The sequence below is a fragment of the Triturus cristatus genome, chromosome 3_2 (genome assembly GCF_964204655.1).
Source record: "Triturus cristatus chromosome 3_2, aTriCri1.1, whole genome shotgun sequence".
Taxonomy (NCBI): Eukaryota; Metazoa; Chordata; class Amphibia; order Caudata; family Salamandridae; genus Triturus; species Triturus cristatus.
In genome coordinates this window covers 850415344-850431425 of record NC_140584.1, presented here as the reverse complement: position 1 = coordinate 850431425, position 16082 = coordinate 850415344, and the positions used below count along the sequence as shown (strand labels likewise).

At 45.0% G+C, this 16082-nt stretch overlaps 1 protein-coding gene across 1 annotated transcript in view; it reads left to right on the top strand.

Moving 5' to 3' along the window:
* Nucleotides 1-16082, top strand: part of BLTP2 (bridge-like lipid transfer protein family member 2) — an 800213-nt gene that overhangs the window by 515068 nt on the left and 269063 nt on the right. The window contains exons 25-27 of the mRNA XM_085649125.1: nucleotides 11919-12076; nucleotides 12645-12851; nucleotides 15696-15795. Of these exons, the coding sequence (XP_085505251.1) occupies nucleotides 11919-12076; nucleotides 12645-12851; nucleotides 15696-15795 (465 nt within the window). The remainder of the gene's footprint in view (nucleotides 1-11918; nucleotides 12077-12644; nucleotides 12852-15695; nucleotides 15796-16082) is intronic.

Genomic DNA, 16082 nt, shown 5'->3' with positions numbered 1-16082 from the left:
GGGTAACATTGCATATTCCCGAAATTGCACTGTGTCCACTTCAAAAGGATTTATATTTAAAAATGTACTTACCTGAACGAATTTTCTGTGATGTCTAAACATATATAAAGGTATTTGGTATTTTTATAAATTGGTGGTGATCGCCTTCTTGAGTGGTGTGTGTGTAATTTATTGATCATGTTGTGTATTTGCAAATGTCTTGCACTCCTTTGTGTTAAGCCTAAGGCTGCTCGACCACACTACCCCCTAATAGAGCACTTTGTGATTGCATAGCAATCCCCTGTCCACTTGTAAGACAACCCTTGGTCTCTTTACATTGTATATCAGTTTTTTGATATATCACACTCATAAAGAGCCAGCTTCCTACAGTCCTGGTTGAGAAAAGGCCAGAAAAGCTGGTGTTGGTTGCGTCTATTGTGTTGGCTTAGGTGACAGATAATACGTATGATTTTAATTGGGCTATTTGAACCCTCTATAATATTCCCCTGTTATGTAATGCAAGTCATTTATTAGGTCCACCAGGATCTGACATATTTGACTACTTGGTGACCCATGTAAACTTGTACTATCTGTCAAACTGAGTGCCCATAACCTCGATGTGAGACTTCCTCTTGAGAAAAGTGCCTCCATCCTCATTCCTCATGTGGGCCATGATCATAACCTCATTCTCTTTTTCCTGATACTTGACGTGTAACTGTGTCGGACTGGTGGCCTGTGATTCCATTACTGCATCTAGGACCTTCTTGGCAGGTGTGGTTAAGCTTTACTAGAATCATAAACAAATCCTGCTCTAAACCGGGATAAACATCATGAACATACCCAAAACCACATCTTGGTTCAACTGCTTAGGTACCAGCTAATAGATGCTGTACGCACTGGGTGCTCCTAACCCTAATTAAAATGATTTCTCAAGTGTGTCTGCTCACTGTAAATAGATAGGTTTTGTACGTTTCTCACCCTAAGATTTTTAGCACATCATATCCAACAAAAAATGTGTGAAGGAAGTGGAGGCGCCTCACGGAAGCACCACCATTGATAAGATAAGAAATACAAACCATCACCCTCTGATCCTGTTTTTATTAAAGGACAGCTCCCTTTAGACTCATAGTGGTTTCTAACACTCGTAAGAGAGTGAACTCACAGACCTCTGGGGATGCACCTCCCCTCCCCCAGATAAAGAGTCTAAATTGATTGATGCATTTGGTAAAAGAGTTGCTGCTCAAGCTGCTAACTACTGGCGCATTGCCAACACGCAGGGGCTACTAGCTAGGTATTACAGGACACACTGTGATGAGATGGCAGGCTTACTTCATTACCTTCCAGAAGAACACAAGAAAAAGGCACAAGAGCTAGTCCAAGAAGGAAAACTTATATCTAATTCTTCTATTTTATATGCTCTTGATGCTGCTAACACTGTAGCAAAAGAAGTTACCTCCAGCATTCTCTTATGTCCTCAAGTGGATGAGGCTTTAGAAAAGATGAAAAAAGACTCCGACGTGGCGAAAACCATGGGAGCGCTTCAGTCTCCATCAAGCAGAGGCTCCTTTTGCCGCTCATCTTATAGGGGTGGGTCCAAAAATACATCCTCAGGCCCTAACGCTTCCTCATATAAGTCCAACACGCAACCCTCTTCCTCTAGAGGCTTCTGGAGGAGGGTACAGAGGAAACAATTTTAAAGGTAGGGGTAAGAGCACGCCAACCTGTAACTCCCGTTCCCCCAATAAACAGTGACTTGCCTACACTTCCCCTGATCATGTAACACCTGTTGGGGGAAGACTTCAGCACTTTCTCCCCATTTGGCAATCCATAACATCAGACAAATGACGATTTGTTGGACATTATCTGACATGGTTATTGCCTGGAGCTCACCAGCAATCCTCCCAATATTCCACCCCGCACACACAAACTCTTGTCAGCGTACCTACATGTAAGAAAGTGGCTCTGTATATACTACAGCAAAGTGAGGTTAGTGTGTACAGAGTCCAACAGTCCCCAGAGGTTTGGCAGAGGTTAAAGTTAGATATAACCGTACTCTCTAAAGTGGTAGCTTGGTCGAGCGGTAAGGCAGTATTGGAGGACAGTGTAAAGCATTTGTTGTACACACTCAGTCAGCAAATGGTCTCTCACACTCAAGAACTGAACTCTAGGCCAATTGTTTTGTATAAAAAATATATTGTTGTTTTATTTTAGAACCACAAGTAGGTATAAAAATACTTTCACAGGAAGAGATGCTATAGTTGTATACTTTCAATAAGCAATAGAATTTTCAATGCAATAGATACAGTTGTTGCAATATGCAACACAATCCTAACACAATATTAACATTGAGCTCAATGGGAATTTTAAGCAAACTGTAATAACAGTTACTTTACGTATGTTTTTCTTACTCAGGGCTGGATCCTGGATTCTGCCCTGGTGTATCTCCTGTAAACAGTTGAAAGAAATCGTTTTTGTAAACAGGCGATTTTTAGGGAATATTTCAAAGTTGCAAAAATCGAAACTTGGAAGAATTTCTGGTGAAAACCAGGCAGTGTTATCCTATGGGAGGAAATCAGGTTATCTGAAAATCACAGTTGTAATTACTTTTAAGGGTCAGTGCTGGGCACCAAGATCCAGCACTGGGCTCTCTACTGGTAACAGGTGAGTAATTTCGTTTTCGTTGATCGGATGATTTTTAGTGAATATTTTAAAGTTTCAAAGCTCGACAGAAGAATTTCCAAGTAAAAACCTGTCAATGTTACCCTATGGAGAAAATGTAAGTTATCGGCTTTCAGGTAAGTTCTCAACTGGCAGAGCTAAGGTTCTCGGATAAGACTCAGGGGTCTCCCAGGGTCAGGTAGGTACAGTAGTTACACCCTCAGCGGCACTGGGGCAGCCGGGTGCAGAGAGAGTAGGCCCAATGTTAGCCTATGGCAGGTAGGGAGCCTTTGGTTGGTGGCTGCTAGGAGGCAGGTCACGCAGCTGTGGGAGCTGGGCTCCTGGTCACTTACACAGGGCAAGTGTGGAAGTAGAATAGAACAGATGCTGCACTTCCACGGGCACTCGGGCGGCTGTGTGCAGGGTGCTTTTGAGCCGTCGGGCGCTTATTGGATTTCAATGGGAAAGCTGTGTGACGAACAAAGGCTGCAAGCTCGGGGATGGAGATTCTTCAGGTGCAACAACCACTTCGAGAGGTAAGTTGGGAAGTTGTAGGTTAGGTAGGCACCCAGGTGTTGGGCACAGGGGGCCAAAGGGCGCCGGGTGCAGGGGTGTCTTTTGGCGTCAGGAAATCTTACCCTCTGCTGGTCGCGTTGGGGGGGTCGCTGGAGTTGAGGCTGCAGGCGTCGTCAGGAGCGTCGAGGAGGGTCCTTGGGTGCTGGATTCTTGGTCACAGTCGCCGGGGGGACGTCCTCGTGGTCTTTGTTCACTCAGGCACAGGCCGGGCTCAGCGGGTGCAGAGTGTGCTGGATTCGCGGTTCCTGGCTGGCACTAGGGGTTGTTTCTGTTTGAGCAGAACCACTGCTCGTGGGAGTCCCAGTCTTTAGATGAGCAAGGCAGTCAGGTCCTCTGGGGTTTTTGAGGTTTCTGACCACTGGGGACGCCGAGGTTTAGCAAGAGCAGGTTCGAGGATCGACTGGCCGGTAGGGCTGGGGCCAAGTCAGTTGGTGTCGTCCTCTTGTTAGCGGCTGCACGGCAGGTCTTCTTTCTTCTTTGTAGTTGTAGTCGGGATCTGAGGAAGGAAAGTTCAGGGTGCTCCTAAATACTAAATTTAGGGGCGTTACAGTTAGGGAAAGGTCAGGGACCAATGGGGCCCTTTCCTGGGGTGAGTACACCCCCTATCCTGCCACTCTCCAGTGGGAGGGGGGCAAGAGCCTAGTCCTGATTGGGTAGGACTCCACATCCTCAAGATGGCGAGAGCCTGGAGTTGTGCTTCACCTCGCCTCCCCCACCTTAGGGGTGGGGTTGGCAGTGGCTGGCACACCCCCTTTCCTCACTTGGGTTTTCCCACCAGTATTCCTGCCAGAGTGGGGGTCAGAACCGGTGGGGACCAGTTGCTGAGGACAGCAAGTGGTCTGGAGAGGCTCACAAACGCGGCATGCCTTTGAAGCTTCCCCTGCCCATCCTGGGGGAGGAGGCCTAGCACCTCACCCCAGGATGTGCATTGTTGCAGGTCCACAATAATAATATGAAATTTGTAATGCGCTCAGCTTACCCAGGGGCGTCCCGGCGCAAAGAGCGTTTGGCTCTCTACCCAGGGGTCCAGCAACATGTCTGCTGGGTGGCAGCCTTGGCAGCCTCTCAGTCAGGACGCTGGTTGTGGGTTAGTTTCAGGGGGCAACTCTAAGTTGCCCCCTGTCGTGCATTTTACATTAAATTCCACACTGGGATCAGTGTGGATTTAATGTGCTGAGAAGTTTGATACCAAACTTCCCAGTCTTCAGGCCAGCCATCATGGTGCTGTGGAGTTCGTAATGTCGATCTCCCAGCACCATATACTCTTAATGGCAACACTGCACTTACAGGGCCCAGGAATGGACCTGGGCACTGTAGGGGTGCAGGGCTCATGCACCTGTACCCTCACCATGGCACCCAGCTAGAGGAGTGACTGATGTATGCCAGGGCAGTGGTCTGTGGGCATGGCACACAGGGATGTGTGCCATGTCGTCTCTTTGTTTTGTTCTGCACCCAGACACTCAGCCTGCAAAGGCAGCGTGTGTGTATCAGGGTACAGGGCCTCTAAGGGTGGCACAATAAGTGCTGCAGCCCTTAGGGGCCTTTTCTGGTCACAGTGCTCTGGGTACCTATGGTACCATTTACGAGGGGCTGACTTGTGGCAGAGATGCCATTTGGGTTTAGGCTTCAATGTAGTTTTAGGGAAGGAACACAGGCCCTGGGCACCTGATTGGCAGGAGCCCAGGGCACACTCAGTGAAAGTACATCAGCAATTCAGCAAAAGTGGGGGCATACCATGCAGGAAAGATGGCACTTTCTCACACTACAGATTCTCAAACAAGAGGTACAAGCTCTTTTATCAAAAGGAGCCATAGAACCAATTCCGTTACAGTACCAAGGTTCAGGGGTGTACTCTCTGTATTTTCTGATCCCCAAAAAGGACAGCTCCTTAAGACCAATTTAGGATCTAAGGACGTTAAATCTGTACATACAGTCAGAACATTTCCACATGGTCGCGCTTCAACAGGTGCCTCCACTGCTACAACAAAGCGATTTTATATATACACTCGACTTAAAAGCCGCATACTTTCACATACTGGTTCAACTAGCACATTGCAAATATCTCAGATTTGTGATAGCAGAAAAACACTATTAATTCTAAGTACTCCCGTTTAGGAACCACTGCCCCCAGAGTGTTCACAAAATGTCTAGTTGTAGTAGCAGCACATTTCGGAAGACAACAGATTCATGTCTTCCCATACCTAAACGACTGGCTCATCAAAGCCAGCACACACCAAAAGTATTTACAACACTCTCAGACTACACTAGACCTACTCCACCAATTTGGTTTCACAGTCAATACATAGAAGTCTCATCTTCTGCCTTCACAAATGCAGTCCTATCTGGGAGCGACCCTAAACACCTGCACATCTATAGTCTCTCTCAATGCAGCCAGAATGTGAAATATTCAAACTCTGATACTACAGTTTCAGACTCATCAATACTTAGCAGTCAGAACTGCAACTGTTAGGAATGATGGCATCATGCATTGCAATAGTGCCTCATGCAAGGTTACACTTGCATCCTCTACAAGAGTCTTTAGCACATCCGTGGAATCAGACTCAGGGTCAATTAACAGATCTAGTGTTGGTAGACAGCCGCACGCATCGCTTTCTGCAGTGGTGGAACACACAAAACTTAAAAAAAATGGCAGCCCTTTATCGACCCTGTTCCACAGATTGTGCTAACAGCAGACGCATCTCTCTCAGGTTGGGGTGCCCATTTTCACAATTTGACAATTCACGGTCTATGGGCCAACAAGTACAAAACTCTTCACATCAACTATCTAGAGCTTCGGGCTGTATATCTAGCACTGAAAGCTTTTCAGTCTCACCTGATAGGGAAAGTTCTCCTAGTCCGCTCGGACAATATAACAGCTATGTACTATGTACAAAAACAAGAGGGGGGCACATTCTCTGCAACTGTCACACCGCTCTCATACCATTTGGCATTAGGCAAATCATCACAGAGTACATCTTCTGGCAGAGCACCTCCCAGGAGTGAACAATCAGATTGCAGACCTCCTCAGTAGAAGGCGGCAACAAATACACGAGTGGGAACTTAATGCCAAGTTCTCCTTCCATACTTTCAAGAATGGGGATTCCCACAAATTGATCTGCTCGCTACAGTGGACAACTCAAAATGCCCAAACTTCGCCTCCAGGTTCCCACACCCTCTATCCAAAGGCAATGCTCCATGGATTAATTGCTCAGGTATATTTTCCTACACTTTTCCGGCTCTCCCTCTCCTTCCATTTCTGGTTCGGAAGCTCAGGCAAACATCCCTCACATTGATTCTAGTGGCTCCCACTTGGGCCCATTAATCATGGTTCACAACACTATTGGAACTATTGGTAGTTCCACATCAAAAGCTGCATCTCAATTCCAGCCTTCTCACAAAGAGCCATGGAGAAGTCAATCTAGCGATTTGGCTCCTGAAGTCATAGAGTTTGGCTATCTCAACTTGCCACCAGAGTGTATGACTATTCTTAAGAAAGCAAGAAAGCTTACTACCAGAGCATGTTATGCAGCAAAATGGAAAAGATTTTTTATATACTGTACCAATCACAATATTGATCCACTAGATGCCTCGATTCAAAATACCATTTGTTATCTTCTGGATTTACGCAAAAACAACAATTGATGGACAGAATGCAGAACAATGTCATACATTCACCCCAGTACAGAGATCTGGGCCTAAATCCATCGTTTTTTTGCTCACCATGCCATTCCAGTTTGAACCCAGCCATATGCAAATCAGTCTTGACCCTGTGCCCCATGGGAACAGTCCAGCCCGAACTGCCAAGCCAGGTCCTCCCTGGACTGGAAACAAGCATCCTAGGACCGGTTTCGGGCTTTCAGCCCTCGTCAGCCAGGATAGCCTGATTCCAGTGGCATGGAGAGCAAGGGACTCACGTCTGAGCATACCCTTCCCACTCGGGGTGACAAATGCAAAAACAACAATTGATGGACAGAATGCAGAACAATGTCATACATTCACCCCAGTACAGAGATCTGGGCCTAAATCCATCGTTTTTTTGCTCACCATGCCATTCCAGTTTGAACCCAGCCATATGCAAATCAGTCTTGACCCTGTGCCCCATGGGAACAGTCCAGCCCGAACTGCCAAGCCAGGTCCTCCCTGGACTGGAAACAAGCATCCTAGGACCGGTTTCGGGCTTTCAGCCCTCGTCAGCCAGGATAGCCTGATTCCAGTGGCATGGAGAGCAAGGGACTCACGTCTGAGCATACCCTTCCCACTCGGGGTGACAAATGCAAAAACAACAATTGATGGACAGAATGCAGAACAATGTCATACATTCACCCCAGTACAGAGATCTGGGCCTAAATCCATCGTTTTTTTGCTCACCATGCCATTCCAGTTTGAACCCAGCCATATGCAAATCAGTCTTGACCCTGTGCCCCATGGGAACAGTCCAGCCCGAACTGCCAAGCCAGGTCCTCCCTGGACTGGAAACAAGCATCCTAGGACCGGTTTCGGGCTTTCAGCCCTCGTCAGCCAGGATAGCCTGATTCCAGTGGCATGGAGAGCAAGGGACTCACGTCTGAGCATACCCTTCCCACTCGGGGTGACAAATGCAAAAACAACAATTGATGGACAGAATGCAGAACAATGTCATACATTCACCCCAGTACAGAGATCTGGGCCTAAATCCATCGTTTTTTTGCTCACCATGCCATTCCAGTTTGAACCCAGCCATATGCAAATCAGTCTTGACCCTGTGCCCCATGGGAACAGTCCAGCCCGAACTGCCAAGCCAGGTCCTCCCTGGACTGGAAACAAGCATCCTAGGACCGGTTTCGGGCTTTCAGCCCTCGTCAGCCAGGATAGCCTGATTCCAGTGGCATGGAGAGCAAGGGACTCACGTCTGAGCATACCCTTCCCACTCGGGGTGACAAATGCAAAAACAACAATTGATGGACAGAATGCAGAACAATGTCATACATTCACCCCAGTACAGAGATCTGGGCCTAAATCCATCGTTTTTTTGCTCACCATGCCATTCCAGTTTGAACCCAGCCATATGCAAATCAGTCTTGACCCTGTGCCCCATGGGAACAGTCCAGCCCGAACTGCCAAGCCAGGTCCTCCCTGGACTGGAAACAAGCATCCTAGGACCGGTTTCGGGCTTTCAGCCCTCGTCAGCCAGGATAGCCTGATTCCAGTGGCATGGAGAGCAAGGGACTCACGTCTGAGCATACCCTTCCCACTCGGGGTGACAAATGCAAAAACAACAATTGATGGACAGAATGCAGAACAATGTCATACATTCACCCCAGTACAGAGATCTGGGCCTAAATCCATCGTTTTTTTGCTCACCATGCCATTCCAGTTTGAACCCAGCCATATGCAAATCAGTCTTGACCCTGTGCCCCATGGGAACAGTCCAGCCCGAACTGCCAAGCCAGGTCCTCCCTGGACTGGAAACAAGCATCCTAGGACCGGTTTCGGGCTTTCAGCCCTCGTCAGCCAGGATAGCCTGATTCCAGTGGCATGGAGAGCAAGGGACTCACGTCTGAGCATACCCTTCCCACTCGGGGTGACAAATGCAAAAACAACAATTGATGGACAGAATGCAGAACAATGGGGTGGTGTAGTGGGCAAAAGAACGATGGATTTAACCCAGATCTCTTGACTGGGGGAGAATGTATGCATTGTCAGCATTCCGTCCATCATTTGTTTGTTGTAACGCTTTTCGCCCTAAGTGGGATGGGTATTCCCAGACGTGGGACCCGTGCTCACTACGCCACTGGAGTCAAGCTATCCTGGCTGATGACGGCTGATAGCCAGAAACCGGTCCTAGGATGCTTGATTCCGGTCCAGGGAAGACATGGCTTGGCAGTTCGGGCTGGACTGTTCCCATGAGGCACAGGGTCAAGACTGATTTGCATATGGCCATGTCTGAACTGGGGTGGTGTAGTGGGCAAAAGAACGATGGATTTAACCCAGATCTCTTGACTGGGGGAGAATGTATGCATTGTCAGCATTCCGTCCATCATTTGTTTGTTGTAACGATCTTCTGGATTTACAGCATGCTGGTCTAGCCTACACTTCCATTGCATTGCATCCTGCATCAGTAGCCGCATATTTGCAAAACAGGCAACATCCATCTTTGTTCAAAATTCCAGTAATTAAAGCCTCTATGGAGGGCCTTAAAAGAGTATTACCACCCAGGGTACCTCCTGCATCAGTTTGGAATCTGAACATTGTTCTTACACAGCTCAGGGGTCCACCTTTTGAGCCATTACACAACTGTCCGCTACAGTTTTTTTCATTGAATGTTACCTTCTTCATTGCGATCACTTCATAGAAGAACCCTTCTTTCAACCTCATAAAGACAGAGTAGTTCTTCGCACCAATACAAAATTCCTTCCCAAAGTAGTCTCTGATTTTCATTTCAACCAATCAGTTGAGTTACCTTTGTTCTTTCCTCAACCTAATTCTGCAGCAAAAAGAGCTCTTCATACTCTTGATGTCAGAAGAGCATTATTGTATTATATTTAAAGAACAAAGGATTTTCGTAAAACAAAACTAACTGTTTGTTGCATTTGGTACACTTCACAAAGGCAATCCAATTTCTAAATCCGGTATTGCAACATGGATTGTTAAATGTATTCAAACCTGCTATGCTAAAGCTAATAACTTTTTCTATACCTTCTAGAGCACATTCCACTCGTAAAATAGGAGCGTCTTTGGCCTTTTTAGGTAACATCCCTATGGCTGACATTTGTAAAGCAGCAACATGGTCCACACCACACACATTTACCAAACACTACTGTGTGGATGTGTTAGCACGTCAACAAGTCAATGTAGGGCAAGCAGTGCCAAAGACACTTTTTCAAACAGCTGCAACATCTACTGGTTAGCCACCGCTTTGGGAGAATGCTGCTATATAGTCTATGCAAAGCATGTGTATCGACAGCACACATTCCTCTAACAGATTATGCTACTTGCATCTGTTATTGGTATGTAGAGCTTAGATTCACATGTGCCTTCCCACCTCCCTGGGTACCTGTAGTTGTTGCAGTTTTTCATTATTACATTACATACGCGTGGACATCTTTGTATTACACTCACTTACTCCATTCTCACCCTGTTGCTGGAAAGCATTCTAACAATGGAGTCGATGCCCATGCGCACTATCACCAAAAGGAGGAGTCACCTTACCTCCTGACTGGGAAAGACTTCTTCAAAGAATAACAACTTGCAAACATCCGGACCCAACACTAGATGGCAGGAGTATGCAAAGCATGTGAATCTACAGCTCTTCATGCCAAGAACAGATGCTTACTGGGTAAGTAGCATAATCCTTAGTAGTAGCATCGTGTTGAATTTTAGAGGCCTTCTTAGAAAGTTCTCCAGAAGTCTCACTCCTGTACGGAAGGAGATATTTTAGAATCCTTACCTCCTTGCAGGCTTTTGCACTTCAGGACTGGTGCTCTCTGTGGACTGTTTGTCGGAGAAATCTGGGTCATCACTGGCCTTTTTCTTTTGGGGCCACCTCAGAAGCCACGTTTCACAGTCATTCAGTATCTCAGAAATTTATTTTAAACTGATCTTGCAATCTTTTGGTTTAAGGGTGGGGTAGACGCAATAAATGCAGTACCCGTGAGGGTAATCAGAGCACAATCTTTTCTTTCTTCTCATAAGATTGGTATGGCCGGAAAAGAGCCTTCTTTGGTGATTCATGAATAGCAAAAACACAAAAATGTTTCATCTGGGCAACAATCCATGGGCAACAAATCCCAGAGAACAAGTGCCCAAGGAACTGGAATCCAAGAAACAAAGTTGGAGAAAACCCCAGATGTTGAGAAACTCTGAGCAAATCTCAGAAGAGACTCCCTTCCACACGATGTGTTACAGAAATCTGAATTATGGTGACCTGTGGGGAAGGTGATTCTGCAGAGCTGTCACCAAATTTGCCAAAGTTTTGGTATCTTTTTATATAAGCTCATTGCACTACTAAGTTGAAGATTTCCTTTGCCATTTGTAAAGGAAGCTGCTTTATTACTTCTATTTTATGTTTTAAATTTCTTTATTGTAGTTTTATTTATAACAAACAATATTCGCTTAGTGACCTGCAAATGCAAGTTGCTGTGTTAAAATTGTGTAATATCCCCCTAACTCCCCACACCCTCCCCCAACCTGGACCCAGGCACCAGTTCAAGATAAGTCACCAGTTCAAGATAAGTGGTATAAGTATCACTATCTCGCATGTCTTGCTTCGGTATAGTGTCTTATGTGGTTGCTGCGTTAGTTTCTGATAGGCGAAGGAGGCGTAAGTATTTAGGGCATGTGAGCTCGCAAAATTCTGTCGTCAAGAGGTTTCGGAAGGGTTTCCAGAGCTTGGGGAATGCAGAGCTCTTATTCATTAGTGTGAGGGTGATTCGATTACTTCTATTTTAAAGCATTACTATGGGGACTCTCTGCTCGCTAGCAGGAGATGGTTCAAGCTTGTAATAGCAGATAGGTAAGCTCAGATAACAAAGAAAATTACATTGAGCAGGTCAAGAAGAAAAAAGGTGTAGGAAAAATGTTTTCTGCCTACATCAGCTTTTCTACTTTTCAATACACTACCAAAGAGGCAAGAAAGGACTGTTGTGAACAGTATGTTAGTATGAGATGAGATTACTGCTTGTTTCTCTGGACATGAATAAGTGATTACTCTGTTATCTTCATTCTAGGAGCCTACATGTTGCAGAAGCTCATTGAAGAGACGGATAAGTTTGTCGTTTTTACAGAAGAGGAATCTGGTGTTAGCGAGCAGCTCTGTGGCATTGCAGCATGCCAGACCAAGGATATCTTCAACCGCAACTGGTTGATTGAGCTTGTGAACTGCCAGGTACAGAGATTGTCCTTGCCTTGTTGCTTGTATGGTTGATAAACCAGAAGCTGAGGCAGGCTAAGCTTGCTGGTGATTATTTCTAAACTGTCCCGTCACATTCAGGACTTTCAGAATCCCTCATAAATCTAGCACTTTTATTATCTCCATTAATGAGTGCTATTGCATGGACGTGAGAACACTGTGCCCCTCAGTCAAAACTCCTACCTCTAACAGCTAGCGTTCTTTCCTGGAGACACCATAGTTGACTCTTACATACTGTCCCCCAAAGTCCTCTTTCCTATACTGTCAATAAAAACTACTATCTTTATACTCTTTCCTGTTGTCTGTTACTGTCCTTAGTCCTTTGTGGAGACCACTTTCATGGGCCCTTAATGCCTGCTCTTCTATACTACCCCATGCATCCTTTAATCTTTGACCATCCCTTGAATCCAGTGAGTGCTTGTATATTGGATGCACACCCAGCACTCTCATAGAAGTTGTTTCCCTTCAATTCTTTTTTGTTGTGTCTTCGCTGTCCCTGTTAGAGAGTAGTGTTTCATTCTGACACCTTTGTTCCTCTCTGTAGATGGTATTGCGTGGGGCAGAGACGGATGGCTGTGTTATTGTATCTGCCGCTAAGGCCCAACTGTTGCAGTGCCAGCATCATCCCTCCTGGTATGGTGACACGCTCAAGCAGAAGACATCCTGGACCTGCCTGCTGGACAGCATGCAATACTTTGCCACTACAGAGAGCAACCCCACGGAGCGAGAAGATGGTCAGCTATGGCTAGAGGTAAGTGCTCTGGCAGGTTAGGGACACAGCTTGGTTAATTTTATACCCCCCTTTATTAAATTATGTAGGAACGTACATCATCAGTGGCATTTCTGTACACTAAGTGTGATGTTCTTCAAACCTATCATCAGTGATTTTTAAGAGTAAACTTACCGTCCCATCTAGGAGTTCCATAGTGCCAGCCTTTGACATGGCTGCACTATTATAAGGCTCCCACAGCCAGAACTATAGTGCCCTCTCCCTTCCCAACTATAGTGCCGCCTGTCATGGGTTTTGTTATGGTTGGCATGTACTAGTCCTTAATATCAGGCTTATATCTTACTGTTCCCTTATCCTAACGTCTGTGTGGTGTAGCCCCCGTGGTCTGCAGCGCTAGTTACAATAAAATTGTGAAGAATCAGTGAGCTAGAAGAATTATCAGTAGAAGAACCATACATGCACATACTTAAGGATACTTGTCTTGGACAGGTGTGCTCAGAGATCTAATATTTTCTTTTGTAATGTGGGCAAGTGGAAATGGCCATCTAAAAATGCCAGAAACACACACATACACCAGTGCATTTGTAATGTAATGTTATTGATACCAGTCTATAAGTGCAGCCAGTATATTGCTTTGAACAATATTGGAGACTATTTGCTGGCATTCATAAACAAGTGGCAGGAAGACAACAAATTGGGCCACACAGCTATATGGAGTACCCTGCATGCGAAGTCTCGTGGATGTTGAGGAAGTATAGCCTTTTACAGCTATTGCCAATAAGTTGGCAGTCATTCTCTGGCTCAAAACTCCGGTGATGTGGCTTCGGTCATTATCAGTGATGTATATGCTCATGTCATTTCAGGGCGTTCTGTCCCTCCAGGAACGTTGGTTGACTGACTAAGGAAGAAAGCTCTGGAAATACATTTTGCTTGCTTTCAACTTACTTAGTAGAATTTATACTAGCACTAGCTACACGTTTAAGATGCTCTTAGCTAATGCAGCATGTTTTTTTTATTTGAACACGTGGGATAACTAAACTAAGTCAACTCTACCATGGTATTGATTTGTGTAAACTAAACTCTCCTTACTGCTATAGAGAAGTCAGACACACCCATTTTTTTAAACTGAATATAGTTTTACCTGTTCATACTAATTAAGTCATTGGACTACCAGTGTTCTACACTACCACACAAAGTGGAGCAAAAAGAGCTTTACAAAATCTAGATGGAAAAAGAGTTATTCAATTATATAGCCTTGAACTTGTCAGAAAAACAAAGCAATTGTTTGGGGCTTTCTCAATGCCACATCAAGATAAAGATGCTATTGACATATGGGTTATTAGATGCATTCAGGCTCTTTTTAATTTGAGTGAATGTACGTTTGTATGAACATTGATAAGCTGACTCGGGGACTCTATACATACACCCACAAAACGCTTGTGTAGGTATACAAATAAATGAACATGTTGATAAAACTCATTTAAAAACTGTATTTGTTACATTTGCCAGCCACAACTTTAAAGGAGGAGTGATGGTGTGATCTGCACCAAAATATGCTGCAAAGGGAAATGTCTCCTACCTGTAACAATCAATTTGCAACTTACATTGTTGTAGATTCACATGAGACCTTAAAGCTTACCCGCTGCAATCAAAGAAGTAGGTGGAAGAAATTGAAATTTTTGTCACATAGGTACATAGAAATGTATTTTGATGGGCAAAGCCATGTAGTCTAAGGTGGGAGGGAGGAGTGGGGTGGGCTGTGTCCTGATGCATTGCAGGTTTTAGGGAGTATGGAAACTTGACACCAAAGCAAAGACACTAGATAGCAGCAGATTGCACATCATGCAAAGTTTACAGCACTATTTTCTGAAAACCGATTTTCCCAGATAAGTAATTTTTCAGTACCAGAGCAGTGTTGCAGTTTGTCTAAAAGCAACTTGAAGCTAATTTTTTATGGCGAAATGGCGAGAAATCTGGGCAGGTTAGTAGCTCATAAAGGATAGAGCTGTTGCAGAATGCGGTAGAGTTACCTATCAGTTGCTTGCTTAGTCTAATTAAAACCAGAAGGGAAGGAGTTTGGGTGCAATTCAAACAAGCATTTGCAATGCAATCGGTTTTGCCTTTGTGACCTTATATGTATTTAGCTATGCAGGACATTAGCCTGGGTGCTGAAACATCTACTGTTCTTTAACATGGAAGGGTAAGTAAGCACCAAACTGCGTGACACGCCAGGTATGGGAACACATGGAGAGAAATATTTCCTTTCTGCGGAAATGGAATAGTCCAAAGCTCTGTTTTTCATATAAAATCAGGGTCTTCGGTGGTCATATCACTGAAAATGCAAGACTTGAAAAATATATTATTGTCTACGGGTGCTTTTGGAAGACCATTTCTATGGATTGCAATCTAGAGAATGCTAAAGTGATTCTTGTATTTTACGGACCTCTGCTGGTCATTTACTATCAAGAAAGTTAAATGGAGGCAGTTGCCAGAAATTTTTTTAAAAAAAAGTCCCTCAGCAGAAAGCAATTCTGGGTTTTTACTGACCTCTACTGGTTGTTTTCAATTAAGATAGTTAAATAGAGGCAATTGAACAGAAAAAAAAGTCCCTGATCGGAAGCAGGCAAGTTCTAGGGCCGATCTCCAGAGCCCACAGTACAAACACATATAAGTATATACTAAAGTATATACAAGAGGTCTTGAATGTTCGACCTAAAGAAGGCATTTTTCAGAGATACAGATGTGTGCTCGAGCCTATGTGCTTGTGTCACCCAGTGCCCACGGCGGGGGCGGCAGTGGCAGAGTTGGAGGGGTGATTAATTTGGTGTTTAGGAGAGTGATTATAATTTTCTTGTCACCCACTAGGTAAAAAACATTGAAGAGCATCGGCAGAGAACTCTGGACTCTGTTCAAGAGTTGATGGAAAGTGGCCAGGCTGTCGGAGGAATGGTCAGCACCACCACAGGTCAGTCCCACATGGGTGGCAGCAGCAAATGTAGAAAGTGGGGAATTGAGAGGGGAGCCGTCACCTTAACAAAAAACTTCAACCGGAATCCTCCACTAAGTAGAGAACCAAAGCCATTGGTTTGAATCCTCACCTCCAAGTCTGTAACCAATTTTTCTTGATCTCATTTAGTAGATGTTCTCAAACTGGTATTAAGATCTGGCCATACCTTTCTCTTTCGATCACTAGATGTAAATTGTTATTCATACTACAAAGAAGCTGAGGTTGTTGTCAGCACCCAACATTTT